At 48.6% G+C, this 13,007-nt stretch overlaps 1 protein-coding gene across 1 annotated transcript; it reads right to left on the bottom strand.

Annotated features, from left to right (window-relative positions):
• Positions 1 to 293: 293 nt before the first annotated feature.
• On the bottom strand, positions 294 to 11,183 carry LOC142071812 (butyrophilin subfamily 2 member A1-like). Its single transcript, XM_075127363.1, has 7 exons — positions 11,137 to 11,183; positions 10,566 to 10,633; positions 3,608 to 3,640; positions 3,478 to 3,510; positions 2,661 to 2,681; positions 2,530 to 2,556; positions 294 to 1,122 (listed from the first exon to the last, which is right to left on the bottom strand). The coding sequence occupies exons 1-7, from the start codon at positions 11,181 to 11,183 to the stop codon at positions 620 to 622; spliced, it is 732 nt and encodes a 243-aa protein (XP_074983464.1). The 3' UTR covers positions 294 to 619.
• Between the last annotated feature and the right edge of the window lie 1,824 nt (positions 11,184 to 13,007).

Below are 13,007 nucleotides of genomic sequence, written 5' to 3'. Positions count from 1 at the left end.
AATCTACTTTCTTGGAGCCTTTTATCCAGTTTGGACAATGTGATGTTTTGGGACAGGGTTTGACACATGTTCTTACCCCTTCCACTTATCAGTGATGATCAATTGATAAATTACAGTACTAAGAATCAGGAAACATTCATTGATTATGTGCAATTACAGGTGTTAATTAGAGCTGAACAAAAGTTTTCATTCAAAAAATATCTTGAGGAAATTTGGCCGATTTACAAAAAGAGATTTTTTTGTGAAAACATTTGGATTTTCTTGAGGGTTTTTTTTTTTTCCATTATTACAAAATTTTCAATTTAAACCTTTCATTTGGGCAGAGGGGTCCCATTATGTATTGTTTATTGGGTTCTGTTCTATTCTATGTAGCTTCTTACACCACACTCATCACCATAATATCAGGATTTCTTCTGCTTTGCCAATTTTGAGCCCTCAACTTAGTCAAATGGTAGGATTTTCAAAACTGAAAATATTCATTCTGGAAAATTCCAAGTTTTGAGAAGAATAAAAAAATAATGGAAAATATTTAAAAATGAAAAATTAGTCCATTTCGGAAAACAACAGAACAAAAAACGTCTTTGACCAGTGAGAGGTGCTATCCCCACAATGCCATATCTCAGGGACACAGCGTGATTGGGGAGTAGACCCAGAAGAAAGGGTGGAGCTGCCCAGTGAAAGAGCTGGTGAAAGTGTAGATTGGGGCCTCCATACCAGGATGATAAAATGACACCAGGCCCCGCTCATAGTCCAGATACACTCCGATCTTCCCAGGGCTCCCAGTCAGGGGCAGGAGGGTCTCTGGGGAGGTGCGAGCCCGGTAATGGCTCCCACACTGATCCACGGCCCAGATCCTCTCCTCAGGAGAAAAGCAGATCCAGCCCTTCCTCCTGACAGATTCTTTGGCCACCCCCACAGCCCAGGTCCTACCACCTCCAACCGCTACCTCCCAGTAGTGTTTCCCCGAGGCAAATCCTTCCGAGCCCAGCACGCAGGTTTCACTGTCAAATCTCTCAGGGTTGTCAGGCACGTCCTGCTGCAGGCCCCTCCATTTCACAGATCGCCGATTCTTAGAGACCTTGAGGCTGGGATGAGCCGTGTCCGGATCCAGACTCACCATCGCTGCAGAGATGGGGCAGAGCATCAGGGGCAGAGTGCAGCCCACTGCATAGGTGCTGACTCCGTGGGTGCTACAGGGCTGGAGCACGCACGGGGAAAAATTAGTGGGTGCTCTGCACCCACCAGCAGCCAAGCTCCCCCCCCACCTCACTTCACCTAACCTCTGCCTCCTCCCCTGAGCACGCTGTGTCCCTGCTTCCCCTAGCTCCCAGTGTTTGCAGCCATAAAACAGCTGTTTCGCGGCGTAACAAGCTCTGGGAGGGAGGGGGGAGGAGCGGGAACGTGGCACACTCAGGGGAGGAGGCGGAGCCGGGGAGGGGATTTGGGGAAGGAGTCCAATAGGGGCAGGGAGGGGGAGGAGTTGAGGCGGGGACTTTGGGGAAGGGGTTGGAATGGGGGCGGGGCAGGGGTGGAGTCAGGGCAGGGCTGGGGGTAGAGGAGGGGTCGAGCACCCACGGGCACCAGCAGAAGTTGGTGCCTATGCCCATCGAGGCTGTTTCCCATCCTCCCGCCAGCTCTGTCTTGGCTAGGACACTCTCTGATTTCCCGCCTCTAACTCCCAGGGATCTGCTTCTCTGCATTTCACTGCAGCTCTCCTCCCAGGCAATAGGGGCAAATAGTTCCCCTGGAAGAGCTGGGGATGCCTCTAGCTCCCATTGGGCCTGTCTGTAACCTCTACAGAGGCCCCAGTAAGGAACGAGCTCAGGTGTTATACACACGGCATCATTTCAACCATTAAAAGAACTCAGTAGTCACCCACCACAAAATCTGTGCTCTGGGGCTGCTACCACGTCTCCACAGCTAAGACAGCACCTGAGTTTCCAATCTACACCCGAGTTGGGAGCCCTCTATTCTAATACCCACAAAGTCCTATCAGACTCAAATTTGGTAGATTTGGTCCAGGTCTGAGGTAGAATTTTTCTACCATATTTGAACTGAATTAGCCAAAGGGCTACTGACTGACAACTCCATAAAAACAGAGATTTCACCAGTCCAAAAAGCATTAAGACAATTACCCGCAGCCAGTTAAGGTAATTTACACAGTTTCCTAGAACCCTTCTAGTTCATGAAGTTAATTAATAACAACACAACACATGAGAATTCACCATATGTGTCCAGTAAAACCCCAACTCTGAACCATAATTACCAACGGCTGCAAGCACCTACCCCCCTGAATTGACAGCAGGTAAGTTCCTGGCCTTAGGAGCACTCTGACTTATTGCAGTTACACTGGAGAGCTCGGGACTCCACCCTTAAGTGTGAGCATTTGTTTTATGCAAGTAAACTGGGGACGAATCTGGCATTTTCATTGACCATACTGCTCTTTCCCTGTGATTTCTGGCATGTGCGCGTTTGCTGGGCAGCAGAGTGGTGCAGGAGGTCTGACATTAAAATACCAGCTTCACTTACCTGCATTTTTGCTGACTTTACTCCAGCCTGAAATCAAACACACCAAGAGGTGAGCACTCCCCGGAGCACGGACTGCCGGCAAAGGACACAATGTCATCTGGGGTGGGGAAAAGGGGACACATGGCACTTACCAAGTTCGGCCAGGGATTTCTCTGCAAACAGAGAGACATAGGTATGCAGTCAGTTCTACAACAGCTCCTGGGTTAGGGAATCTGCCTTTAAAGGACCACTTTGCCCTTTCCACTGTGCTCTCCGCTGCGCTCTTCCCGACCAGGTCTCCTGGCCTGAGCTCCATCCTCATAGAGCTCTTAGTGGCTTTGGGCTCTGTAGATTACACCCCCCTTCTTGGCATCTGACCCTCGCTGGGCTCCTATGGCCCTGCCCTAGCTGGGCTCACCTGTGGTGTAGTGTTCACACTCCCCTTGTGCCAGGCAGCTTGGTGAGGGGCTAGGCCCTGATAACATGGCAGTGAGGGTTTAATGAGCTAACCCTTGGCCCTGGACACTGGATCTCAGCTCATGGGCCCAGCAACATGAGCTGGCTCCTTCTCACTGAGCTTGTGCCTCAAAGTGTCAGAGAGTGCTAGGAGACTTTGGGACTGCGCTGAGCCCCTGTTTCCAGGGCATCAGAATTCCCCCCACCCCTCCATTCCTTTAAATTCAGTAGCAAAAAGGTACGTGGGCCCAGGCAGACCCACCAGTTTTGGATATGGACATTCCCCTGTGTGCAGATTTTAAAGGAAGGGGCTGAAATCAGGCTTATGATGGAAACTGAGCAGCAACCTTATCTATGGAGCAGTTACCCCACTCGATGATTAGTCAGAGCTCCCCGTCCGTTTGATTCCCAGAGCCTCTCCTAACAGATAGTGCAGAGACAAAAGCCAAAGTCTGTCTGACTATGTACAGTGAGAGAAACTTGTTCAAGCCTCCGGAGAGCCCAGACATTTACCTCTCTCGTTCTCCAGCTCAGCGCACAGAATCTCTGGAAGAGAAAAGGAAGAAAGAGGCGAGGTTTCATCTTGTTGCATTAGCTGGGTTATTCCTACTGTTATTTCAGGGAACTTGTCCCAGGAACTTACCTCTCTCTTTCTCCAGTTCAGATCGCAGGTTTTCTAAAGAAAGAAGAGTCAAAGAGGTGAGATTCTGGGGGGCAATGGTCCCCTCTCATACTAGCAAAGAACTGCCATCATAGATTCACAGAGTTCAGGGCCAGAAGGATTGTAGTCTGACCTCCTGTACATCACAGACCTTAGACCCTCACTCAGTCACCGGTGTACCAGGCCTAAGGTTACACTTTAGTCACGGGTATTTTTAGAGAAAGTTGTGGACAGGTCATGGGCAATAAACAAAAAAATTCCCCACCTGTGACCAGTTCATGATTTATACCATAAGCCCCCTAAGTAAATCTCAGCGGGGCTGCTGCTGGAGGGGGAGCAGGGCCAGTGGCACCAGCTGCCAGGGGCCACTGAGCAGCAGCTGCTTCAGCCGCCCGAGGGACCACTGCTCAGGCGCTCTCTGGGGCCAGCCCCACCGGCTGCTGGTCAGGTGGTCCCCGGGGCCAGCTGCCCTGGGCCACTCCAGCAGTGGCTGGCAGTCAGTGCAGCTGGCCGTGGGGCTGTCGGAATAACTGGCTGACCTGATTTGGAAAAAGACGTTGAAAAACTGGAAAAGATGCAGAAAAGAGCCACAAAAATTATTTGAGGGCTGGACAAAATGCCTGACAGCGAGAGACTGACTTATAATAACGTGATTATTCACACACATAAAGTTAAGCTTGTATCTAGCTGAACTGCGGCCCTGAGCTCTCTGGGCCTCAGTTTCCTGAGTGTAAAGCGGGATAAGAAAGGGTTCCTCGCCTTGTGCGGTAACTGCAGTTCTTCGAGTTGTGTGTTACTCCATGCTCTGTGTATTCACAGCCCGGCGCCTCACATCGGAGATTTTAGGTAGTCGTTTCTGTTCGGCCCACACATCCGCTCTCCCCATCTCGTGCTCCGCATTAGGTCAATGTAGCGCTGTGCAGACAAACTGCTCCCAGTTCCTTCTCCACCACAGAGCTCATAGGTCAGAGCTCCAGAGCAGGGGGGAAGGAGGGCAAATAGTGGAGCACCCACAGGGACACATCTCAGAGAGCGACAGGTACGGCACCAGGTGAGGGACCCTTTCTCCTTCTTGCAGCGGTGTCTCTGTGGCTGTCTCGGCGACTCGGCAGCCGTACCCGTGACGGAGGGGTGGGGTTTCAGAGTCGAGTCTAGTCCTGAGCATCAGACACTGGAATAAAATATAGCAGAGGATGCAGGGGTGCCGGAACTGGGGGGATCAAGGGGCCAGGCCCTCCCCCCACTTTTTGCCAGCTGTAAAGGCAAGTGATGGTGGGGAGAGGAGTGAGCAGCAGGCGGGGTCTTGGGGGGAAGAGGGAGTGATTCTGGGGTTTTGGGGGAAGGGTTGGTGCAAGGTCAGGGGCTTGGGGAGAAGAGGTAGTGTGAGGTCAGGGCCTTGGGGGCAATGGGTGGCGTGAGCACAGGGAGAAAGGGGCGGGGCCTCAGGCGGGGCATGGCATGTGGGGTGCAGCCACAGTTCAGGTGCCTGTGGGCCCCTCACACACTTCTACGGGGCCTCTGCTGAGATGTGGGTGACTGCACGATGTTCAGCAAATGTGTGAGCAGATGTCCACGTTTCTGCTCTGCACATGTCTGTGATCGGAACATTCCTGAATAAGGCTGTGTAAGTGGAGAGAGATCTCCTGGAGTGAGTTCGAACCGTACAGGAAGGTGGAATGCCTTAAGTGTGATAGCAAGGGGTAATGCAGTCTGATATCCATCTCGAGAGTCTTTGTTTAGCGATTGAGGCTCCCTTAGATCTGTCTGCAATGGAGAGAAGTAGTCTGCGAGATTTCCTGAAGGGCTTAATCCTCACCAAATAAAAGGACTCTCCCGACATTGAGAGTGTGTAGTGTCACCTCCCTTTTATCCTGGTGTGGTTTTGGAAAAAAAGTGGGGAGATGGATAAACCGGTTTATGTGGAAGTGTGAAGTTATTTTCACTAGGAATGTGGGGTACAGTCATAATGTAACCTTATCTTCAAAAACAATTGTAAACAGGGGGTATACCAATAGAGCCCCTATCTCTCCCACTCTCTGTGCAGACATATGGCCACTCGGATTGTAGTTTTCATAGAAAGGTGTAGAAGAGAGCAGGAGGCCATGGGTTCGAAGGGAAGTCTTGTAAGAAACCGAAGGGCGTGGTTGAGGTCTCATGACAGTGTAGAACATCTGATTGTGAAGACTGCAAAGAGCTACAAAAGGATCTCACAAAACTGGGTGACTGGGCAACAAAATAGCAGATTAAATTTAATGTTGATAAATGAAAAGTAATGCACATTGGAAAACATAATCCTAACTATACAAGTACAATGATGGGGTCTAAATTAGCTGTTGCCACTCAAGAAAGAGATCTTGGAGTCATTGTGGAGCGTTCTCTGAAAACATGCACTCAATGTGCAGCGGTCGTCACAGAAGCAAATAGAATGTTGGGAATCATCAAGAACGGGATCAATAATATGACAGAAAATATCATATCGCCTCTATATAAATCCATGGTACGTCCACATCTTGAATACTGTGTGTAGATGTGGTTGCCCCACCTCAAAAAAGATACATTGGAATTGGAAAAGGTTCAGAAAAGGGCAACAAAAATGATTAGGGGTATAGAATGGCTTCCGTATGAAGAGAGATTAATAAGACTGGGACTTTTCAGCTTGGAAAAGAGGCAACTAAGGGGGGATATGATAGAGGGCTATGAAATCACGAGTGGTATAGAGAAAGTAAATAAGGAAGTGTTATTTACTCCTTCTCATAATACAAGAACAAGGGGCCACCAAATGAAATTAATAAGTAGTGGGTTTAAAACAAACACAAGAAAGTATTTTTTCATGCAACGCACTGTCAACCTCTGGCACTCCTTTCCAGAGGGTGTTGTGAAGGCCAAGACTATAACGGGGTTCAAAAGGAAGCTAGATAGATTCATGGTGGCTAGGTCCATCAATAGCTTTTTGCCAGGATGGGCAGGAATGGTGTCCCTAGCCTCTGTTTGCCAGAAGCTGGGATTGGGTGACAGGGCATGGATCACTTGAGGATAACCTGTCTGTTCATTCCCTTTGGGGCACCTGCCATTGGCCACTGTTGGAAGGCAGGATACTGGCTAGATGGACCTTTGGTCTGACCCAGTATGGCTGTTCTTATGCTCTTATGTTCACACCAACATCTCAGCAGCTCACCTCTTGGGCACACAGAACACTCCTGCGGACACTCTCAGCAGGAACTTTTCCCAGGATCACAAAGGAGAAATAAGAAAAGGAGTACTTGTGGCACCTTAGAGACTAACCAATTTATTTGATCATGAGCTTTCGTGAGCTACAGCTCACTTCATCAGATGTATACCGTGGAAACTGCAGCAGACTTTATATACACACAGAGAATATGAAACAATACCTCCTCCCACCCCACTGTCCTGCTGGTAATAGCTTATCTAAAGTGATCAACAGGTGGGCCATTTCCAGCACAAATCCAGGTTTTCTCACCCTCCACCCCCCCACACAAATTCACTCTCCTACTGGTGCTAGCCCATCCAAAGTGACAACTCTTTACGTGGGGGGGGGGTGGAGGGTGAGATAGACTTAAGATAGACTTATTCCCCACAGCCAGAAACAAGAAGTGCTCCCCGTTCTGCTCTGGAGCTGTCCTGGGTCATCACTCTCTCGGAGATGCCTTTCTCCTACATTGGAACACAGGTCTCCTCTATGCCTTTCCTCCAATTTCTCTAATGTCAAAGGTCTTGCTTGAGGAAAGAAAAGAAAGGGCCAGGGTTACACTTACAGACCCCTTGTGGCCATGACAACCGTGATTCCCATGCCGTACTCAACTGGCGATTTGCATGCCAATCACTCACCAGCCTGTTCCTCGTCTCCCCTCTCAGGATACTGGCAAGGTCCATCACCCCAATCGACAGGTTCTCCAACTCAATGCTTCCAACTCTTAGAAATGACCTGCTCTGAGTATGTAAAGACCATGTCTACTCAATAGTGGAAGAGATTCCAGCTCTGATGTGACTGGAAACATGTTACCCCTATATCCTCTCCACTACCACTTGTGGTAGATTGCATCCTAGAACTGAAAATGTCAGGGTTATCGCTACGCTCCCTGGAAGTGCATCTCGCTGCCATCACCGCCTTCCATCGTAAGACGACAACAAGATGATGTCTCAGGGCATGAGTAAACCTTGCCACAAATAAGAACATAAGAATGGCCAGACTGGGTCAGACCAAAGGTCCATCAAGCCCAGTATCCTGTCCTCCAACAGTGGCCAATGGCAGGTGCCCCAAAGACCTCTATCATATCCCTCCTTAGTCACCTCTTTTCCAAGCTGCAAAGTCCCAGCCTGATTACTCTCTCCTCATACGGAAGCCGTTCTATGGGGTGGTGAATGCACCAGTTCCAGAGTTTCACTGCCTTGGTACAAAGGGAAGGTGAGCTTGCTCTTCCCTAGTGATTTATGTAAAACATACATGCAGTGTTCTCTATCATAATCTTTATATGCTTCCCCCGGTCAGTAGGAGGAAATGTGAACAAGCTTCCCTGACTGCTCTGAGTTCCAGTAAGTAGATATGCAATGTGGATTCGAAGGGGAACCATTTGCCTTGACTAATGTTGGTGTCCAGGAGGGCTCCCCATCCCAGTAGGTATGCATCTGTTGTTATTATTAACGCTGGGGGTGGTTGAGTGAAGGGAACTCCTGAGTAGACACTGTGAGGGTCTTTCCACCAGTTGAGGGAGTTTTTGACTGTTGCGGGCATCAATAGAAGTTTGTTTATACTGTGTGTGCTTGGTATGTGCTGAACCACCACTGAAGCCCGTACATGTGGAGTCTCACGTGATTTATTACAAAGGTGCCTGCCACCATGTGTCCCGGTAGTTGAAGACTATTTCTGACCAAGGTTTGAGGGTTGGCCTGTCCTGTTGAGATTAAGTTGTCTCAGCTGTTGAACCTGCATGAGGGAAGGAAGGCTTTGGCCTCTGCTCCATCTAGGTAGGCCCCTATGAATTCCAGATGTTATACCGGAGTTAATATGGTCTTTTGGATGTCTACTTTTAGAGCCAGTTGGAGGAATAGGTCCATAGTCTTTTGTGGGGGCGTCAAAGCATCATCAAAGGAGCATGCCTTGAGCAGGCAATCGTCCAGATACAGGGATATTATCACTCTTTGTTTGCGAAGGAGCACCACAACCATAGAAAGGGCCTTTGAGAACACTCTGGGTGCAGACAACGAAAGTGGTCTTGTCCCAGAGTGAATACTAGAAACCTTCTGTGGATCGCGATATGGAAGTAAGCATCTTGTAGGTCAAGGGTCGAGAACCAGTCCCCATGGTCCAGAGATGGGATTATTGCTGCCAAAGTCACCTTCTTGAAGCGTTGCATCTTTACAAATCTGTTGAGTGATCGTAGATCCAGAATGTGTCTCCAATCACCATTCTTTTTCAGTATCTGGAACTACTTGGAGTTGAAGCCCTTCCCGCTGTGTTGAGTAGGAACTGGTTCTACAGCACCTAGTTCAGAAGATAACTTGTTTCCTGATGTAAAAGCTGCTCATGAGAAGGGTTCCTGAGGAGGGTTGGGGGGGAGCGGTAGGCAGGAGTGAGGGAGGTAAAATGGATCGAATATCCTGTGGAGATGATCTCCAAAACCCACTTGGTCCCAGTTTTGATGAAAAAGAGTAAGGCAGTTGCCAAAGTAGTGGTGATGTTTGTGTTTTTGCAGCAAATTAAAATGGGGGTGGTAACTTGGGTCCTCAAACAACACATCAAAAATTGTGCATAGATGTAGATGACTGTGATGTTGATGACTGTGGGGGAGTTGATCTTCGCTTTTGTATTCATTGTGTTTTCTGTTGGGGTTCATAATGCCTTTGGGGAGGAGAAAATTGATCAGGCTGGGATCTCTGTGTCATCTGTGATTTATTATATCTTCTTTTTTGTGCAGGTGCATAAATTCTCAGTGAATGCAAAGTGGCTCTAGAGTCTTTTAGTATGTGGAGGAATTCATCCATTTTCTCTTCAAATAATTTGGATCTTTCAAATGGAAGGTCCTTCACAGTAGACTGGACTTTCCTTGGAAAGCCAGAAAGGTGAAGCCAGGAAGCTCCGCATGCCCACTGCTGTTGAGATGAAGCGAGCAGCTGTGTCAGAGGTGTTTAGAGAGGTGCCTGCAACAATGTCCTTGCAAGAAGCTGACCCTCAGTAGTGATCACCTGAAACTAATTGGAGATGGTCAATGAAGGTGTTTAATGTAGAATAATTGATATGGTTGTATTTTGCCATAAGAGCTTGGTAATTAGCAATCTTAAATTGCAGGGTCACCTAAGAATATGATTTTCAAGTTGTTTTAAGTTCTGTCATCGGGTGTTGATTTAGCATGGTGCTGTCTGCCACGTTCATTTACAGCATCGATTACAAGGGATTTTGGGAATGGGTGCGAAAATAAAAAGTCCGAGTCTTTAGAGGGAACATAATATCTTTATCCGCTCTCTTGCATGTGGGATGTACTGTGCCACATAGTCTTTGCTGGGTCCAGCGATACCTCGTTAATAGTGAGTGCAATACAGGCTGATGATGAAGGGTGTAGGATGTCGAACAGCTTGTGTTGCAAAACCTTGACTTCTTCCAGTGGAATTTGTAGAGAATCCACTTCTCTTTTGATGAAGTCTTGAAATGGTTTGAAGTCATTTGCCAGAGTTGGTGGGGGAGGCATAACAGCTTCATCAGGAGAGGATGAAGAGATATTCGTCACTGGAGTAATCGCTTTGTCTCATCTCACTGCCTGTTCTCCTCCTGTGGATCAGGAGACCTAGACAGAGAAGCAGTAGGAGATTGCCTTCTCCTATCCTGATGAGCAACACTAGGGGCCCTCAAGAATTGGGGTCTATAGGCCAGTATGGCCACTGGGGTGGTGCAAAGGGCATTGATGGGTGCACCCAAGCGTGTCCATACCAACTGTGTGGGTCATGTCTCTCATGGTGATAAGCTGGTTCTGCAGAGGTTTCTGGGTGATTCGCTCCCTGGTAGTGGGACAGAGAGCCTTCCAAGGAGACTGAGGAGAATCTGTCATCCTCCTCCTCCTCCTCGTCACTTGGAAGAGGTGGAGCTGTCATGGATGCTGTGGGAGACTCCATTGGTGCTGCATGTGTGTCTGGGCACTGAGATGTGGTCAGTACCAAGAATGTGTCGGTGCTGAACCGGGGCCACTCAGGCATCTCTGAAACCAGCAAGTCTTTAGGCAAATGAAATTCCTGTGATACCAGAATAGCAGGTGGCGCCGTTGAGGGAAGCTGAGCAGACGTGGCTCATGTAGAAGGAGCTGACAGGAGTGGGAGTCTTTTGCACTCTGATAAATGGCCGGTAGTGTTGTTCTGGTCTTCTGAAGAGCCAAAGCACTTGGTATCGAGGCCCTAGAGCGCTCTATCGGAGATGAGCTAGAGGAGCTGGTTCTCTCTCTACCACCCCTTTCCCCCCAATGGTACCAAACTCCCATAGCCTGTGCCCCTTGGGTTTTTAGGCTTACTGGTGGTACCAGTAGCTGAGGAGCCAGTCGTCTCGTGGGTACCCCATTGTAGATCAGTCAGTACCAGGGTGGTGATCTTGTTAGGGATCATTTCTTTGTGGTAGATTCTCTACCCAATGACTTGTAGTCTGATTTTTTGTGGCTTTTTGAGAGGAATCCAAAAATTTCCTCTTCCAAGCTGCCATAGTGTGTTGAGCCGAGGAAGTAGATGGAATCGGCCACTTTGGGGACTCTTGTACGGGGGTGTGTGTCCCAGGGCCAGGGTCAGAGGCTGATCCGAGTGAACTTTCCATCATTAGTAGTCATAGTTTTAGTTAAAGGTTATTCCTAGCTTTTAATTTCAGGCAGAAAGTACACTCTTAAGGCACGTGTGACTCTCCAAGACAGCAAATGCAGTGGGAATGTACATCACTGACTGGAATTGGTTCTTGGGAGGAGAAACAACACTTAAACCTGGAAGAGCCAGGCATACCCTGTCCAGGTTTCACTTCCCCAGAGGGAGGAGGCAAGAAAGAACTAAGGACAGGGAGTTCGCTAGTCTTATAACAAAATAAAGAGGGGGGATTAGTTTATTGTTCCTTTTTTTTTTTTTTTTGAAAAAAGGAAACAGAAGGGGAGTATGAACACTAACTGACTGAAATGCAATGAACGAACACTAATCACTCAAAACAGAAAGTAAAATATAGATGAGGTATTCTCAACTCGGAGGCTGCTGAGGCCCTGTCTCAGGTCAAGGTGGTTGAGAAGGAGCTGAGGGCAGTTTGCCCGTGCAATGCTCTATAGCCCTAATACAGGGCCCGAGACAGGGACAGCATCTGTGGGGGCTGAATAGACGCTGCTACCTAAAATCTCCGATCTGAGGCATAGGGGGCACAAATACACGTTCAGTGAAGTACCCACAGGACACTACTCGAAGAAGAATGATACTTCCTTCCTCCCACCCTTTGTCTTATCTATTTAGCCCTTCAGGCCTTGTGCTATGTGTCTCTGCACGGTCCAGCACAACGGGGCCTCCAGTTCTCTTGTAACATCACCCATAATAATGTAACTCTGCTCAACTCACGAAAGGGCAAACCGCAGAGATTAGAAAATACGGAGCGGTGCAGAGACCTTCCTTCCTGCTGACAGTGAACCAGAGTCAAGAACATGTTGAACTAGATTTGATTCTTTGCAACTAGATGTGTAACCCACTGGCGGGGTGAGTTAAAAGTCCCCCTGTGAGTCCATCCACAGAGAATACAAGATGTTACAGCCCCTAGCAGCGGTGAACTGCACCTTTCAGAGGATCTGGCCTGAGCCAGTTGGAACCCGTTGTTGTCACGCAGAGGCTCATGTCACGCAGTGCTGACTGTGGGTGCTGGAGACTGTGTTCAGATGACAAGCTATTGTCTTAAGTGTGAGGGGGCTCCTGGTCCTGCTTGAAGGCTAGGGGACCCTGTAGGGAAGTGTCAGTGTGTGATCTGAGGCCTGAGAACAGGAATGGTCCAGCTAGTCCATTGTCCTGTCTTCCAACAGTGGTCAGTGCCAGAGGCTTTAGAGGGAATGAACAGAACAGGCCAATTGTCAAGTGATCCATCCCCTGTCAAGTCCCAGCTTCTGGCAGTCAGAGGTTTAGGGACACCCAGAGCATGGGGTTGAATCCCTGACCATCCTGGCCATTGATGGACCTGTCCTCCAGGAACTTATCTAGTTCTTTTTTGAACCCAGGTCTATTTTTGGCCTTCACAACATCTCCTGGCAACAAGTTCCACAGGTTGACTCTGTATTGTTCAAAGAAGTGCTTCCTTTTGTTTGGGTTAAACCTGCTGCCTAATAATTTTACCCAGTAACCCCTGGTTCTTGTGGTGTGTGAAAGGGTAAATAACCTTTCC

The sequence above is a fragment of the Caretta caretta genome, chromosome 4, assembly GCF_965140235.1.
Source record: "Caretta caretta isolate rCarCar2 chromosome 4, rCarCar1.hap1, whole genome shotgun sequence".
Classification (NCBI taxonomy): domain Eukaryota; kingdom Metazoa; phylum Chordata; order Testudines; family Cheloniidae; genus Caretta; species Caretta caretta.
The sequence above is the reverse complement of the archived record's forward strand: the minus strand, read 5'-3'. Positions and strand labels throughout refer to the sequence as shown.

What these genes read in the sequence shown, in the direction of transcription:
- LOC142071812 (XM_075127363.1), bottom strand. Translation starts at nt 11,183, where the DNA reads ATGGGGTACCCACGAGACGACTGGCTCCTCAGCTACTGGTACCACCA. An exon ending in AGACATGACCCACACAGTTG is followed by an intron (nt 3,641 to 10,565) that starts GTATGGACACGC and finishes TTCTTTCTTTAG; the next exon opens with AAAACCTGCGATCTGAACTG. An exon ending in TGAACTGGAGAAAGAGAGAG is followed by an intron (nt 3,511 to 3,607) that starts GTAAGTTCCTGG and finishes TTTCTCTTCCAG; the next exon opens with AGATTCTGTGCGCTGAGCTG.